The 3173-nt window shown below is 47.7% G+C and overlaps 1 protein-coding gene across 1 annotated transcript; it reads right to left on the reverse strand.

The window, feature by feature from the left end:
• Positions 1-357: 357 nt before the first annotated feature.
• LOC147903370 (pentatricopeptide repeat-containing protein At2g13600-like) lies at positions 358-2322 on the reverse strand. The gene is made up of 3 exons (XM_087371511.1): positions 1549-2322; positions 1198-1416; positions 358-1113 (listed from the first exon to the last, which is right to left on the reverse strand). The coding sequence occupies exons 1-3, from the start codon at positions 2320-2322 to the stop codon at positions 358-360; spliced, it is 1749 nt and encodes a 582-aa protein (XP_087227637.1).
• Between the last annotated feature and the right edge of the window lie 851 nt (positions 2323-3173).

The raw sequence follows: 3173 nt of genomic DNA on the forward strand, positions 1-3173 counted from the left end.
TGGAAACACGTACCATCCCTTGAGCAATCTTGGAATGAACTTTGTGGGCAAATGACGGCCAGAGAAAACTCCAAGGTTCTTATGGATAGGAGGAAGTGTTCCTGGACAGGAGGCCAAAGCAATGGCCAGCTTCTCAACATGGTAGCAAAGCATGCCTTTATTCTCTGGTTCATCGCATCATGAGCCATTGCATGTCTGTCAGGCATGTCTTCCAGTCTCCTCTATACATGTACTCAACTTTGATAACTTGGCATGTATATCCTCTTGTTAAGATGTGATGTCTATCTAGCTAATTCATGGACCACATGATTCACTGTGACACCACTTCGATCTGGCACTTCTTCTCACCTTTATCAATCATTGCCTTCCAACTTTCATTACATGGTCCAACCTCCCTGCGTTAGCATGGATGTTGGCTAGTGACACATATGGTGAAGCATTCAATGGATCCAACTCCAAAACAAATTTTGAAGCACGCAAAGCCCGCTCCGCATCACCATGAAGTCTGCATGATGAAATCAAACTCAACCATGCTGAAGGGGCATGCTCAAATGGCATACACGAGATCAGGTCCTCTGCCTCTTCCAATAATCCTCTTCGCCCAAGAAGATCAATCATGCACACATAATGCTCCACCAAGGGGGTTATGCCATGGTCTCTATTCATGGAGGTAAAGTATCGCCCCCCCTCAGCAACCAGACCTGTATGACTGCAAGCAGTAAGAACAGATATGAACGTGATCCTGTCTGGCTCAAAGCTTCTGGCCTGCATTTGAGCAAATAGTTGCAAGGCCTCCTTGCCATGCCCATTCTGGGCACATGCAGTGATCATTGCATTCCAGGACACCACATCCAGCTGTGGCATCTCTGCAAATACTGCCCTCACATCATCTAATATCCCACAATTGCCATACATATTTGTGAGTGCTGTCCCAACAACTACATCCAATTCCCATCCATTGCCAGCAACAGTAGCATGAATGACTCGACCCTCTTCTAGGACCGCTCCACTGGCACACGCATTCAAAATGCAGACGCAGGTCATCTTGTCTGGCTCAAAGCCTTCAGCCTGCATGTTTTTAAGCAATTGCAGGGCCTCCTTGCCATGCCCATTCTGGGCACACACAGTGATAATGGCATTCCAGGAGACCACATCCCGCTGTGGCATCTCTGCAAACACTGCCCTCGCATCATCTACGCTCCCACACTTGCCATACATGTTGACAAGGGTGTTTGCCACAGTAACATCCGACTCACATCCGTTGCCAACAACCGAGGCATGGATCATTGGACCCTTTTCTAGGGCTGCCACACTGGCAGATGCATCCACAGCACAAATGAAGGTGATCTTGTCTAGCTCGAAGCCTTCAGCCTGCATTTCACCAAACAGCTGCAGGGCCTCTTTGCCATGCCCATTCTGGGCACATGCAGCGATCATGGCACTCCAAGAGACCACATTCCGCTGTGGCATAGCTTCAAACACAGCCCTCGCATCATCTAGGCTTCTGCACTTGCCGTACATATTGACAAGGGCTGTCCCCACAACAACATCCGACTCCCATCCATTGCCAGCCAGAGTAGCATGGATCACTCGACCCTCTTCAAAGGCTGCCACACTGACACACGCATCCACAACGGAGATGTAGGTGACCTTGTCTGGCTGAAAGCCTTCAGCCTCCATTTGACCAAATAGTTGCAAGGCCTCCTTGCCATGCCCATTCTGTGCGCACGCAGAGACAATGGAATTCCAAGAGACCACATCTCGCTGAGGCATCTCTGCAAACAATCCTCTCGCATCATCCAAGCTCCCATTCTGGGCAGCAGCTGCGATCATAATATTCCAAGAGTACAAATTCCGATAAACTATTTTGTCAAAAACTGCGCGTGCATTCTCCAGGCTCCCGCATTTGCTGTACATTTGAACGAGCAGGTTACTGAGAAATGTGCTCCGTGTGTGTCCATGCATGCGCATGTGCTCATGCACACGTTTGCCCTCACACAGGGCTTTGACACTGGTGCAACGCCTCAAAAGCGAGGCATACGTAGCGTGATCTGTCTCTGAACCAAGATGATCAAGAATATCCAGATTCAAGGTGGCAGGGCCGAGCTCTTCGTTCCCATGAAGATGCCCATCTAACGTCTGTGTATGACATGCCATGCTGCTTGATAACTTGCTTAGCATCTTTTCAGCAATCAACCCAGTACGTGGTAGCTTGAAGTAAATCACCTTCGAAATAGAGACAGGCAACAACCCAAGGACCTTGCCCTTGTGCGTACCAATGTGTAAATTAGAATCCCTAGCCCGAGCGTCCAGCCAATACATGACCCTTAAGCTTGTAGGTGTGCAACATACTACTCTGTGTAGTTGCCTTCTCTCCAAGTATAGAGGTGCAATGGCAAGATGGGACATGGGCGCTGCCGGTGGTAAAGAAGGAGAAGAAGAACAGAGGAAAAGAGCCACAAATCTAATGGTGTTGCTAGAACCGATGAAATGAGAAGTGGGCATTCTCGATTTTGAGAAGAAATGTTCCTACTCATTAGGCTGAGGAATGTAAATGCAATGAGCAGAAGTCTACGTTCTGAAATCTCGTCCATTCGAAAACCAGAATTTTTGCGTGAAGAGGGACAACCGAGGCAAACGGTAGGAAAGGAAGATGAGTATGAAATCCTGTGAAGCATATATGCAAGAAAAGCAAGCCTTCATCCCTTAAACAGACAGACTTGGTTATGATACAGAGCACAAGATGAGATCCGAAGACAAGGACAATGCATCAGCTCCATCCTTTGGATTGTAATTCTGGGACTTTTTTCAGAGGAATATGGAATGTTGGGCAAGAGAAGTCCCTGGATTGTAAGTCAAGGGACTTTTTCCAGAGATTGTGAATGGCCGTGCAAGGTGGACGAGTGTGCAAAATCCAACCATAGTTACAAAATACTTGACTCAGGGTGGGTTCACACCACCCACCCGGCCACAAAGAAAGAAAGTCGGGAGGAACACCACCTCGTGGACATGATATAAATTATAGCTTCCTCTTTATCACATCAATGGATGATTGGCCTAATGGTGGAAATAATCTTCTCGAACCAATTGGTTTGCATTCACTACTTAATGAGCGCATTTTGGCGCCTTTTCTCTCTCTTTTAGGGCGGCCATCTAAGGTCGCCCATCCCTTT

Source organism: Dipteris shenzhenensis, chromosome 3, assembly GCF_047967505.1.
Source record: "Dipteris shenzhenensis isolate YYH24624 ecotype China chromosome 3, Dip_SZ_1.0, whole genome shotgun sequence".
In the NCBI taxonomy this organism is placed as follows: Eukaryota; Viridiplantae; Streptophyta; class Polypodiopsida; order Gleicheniales; family Dipteridaceae; genus Dipteris; species Dipteris shenzhenensis.

Coding starts and splice junctions, on each gene's coding strand:
- LOC147903370 (XM_087371511.1), bottom strand. CDS start 2,322: ATGTATTGGCTGGACGCTCGGGCTAGGGATTCTAATTTACACATTGGT. Junction 1,417..1,548: donor GCAATGGATGGGAGTCGGAT/GTTGTTGTGGGG, acceptor GCATGTGCCCAG/AATGGGCATGGCAAAGAGGC. Junction 1,114..1,197: donor TGTATGGCAAGTGTGGGAGC/GTAGATGATGCG, acceptor GTGTGTGCCCAG/AATGGGCATGGCAAGGAGGC.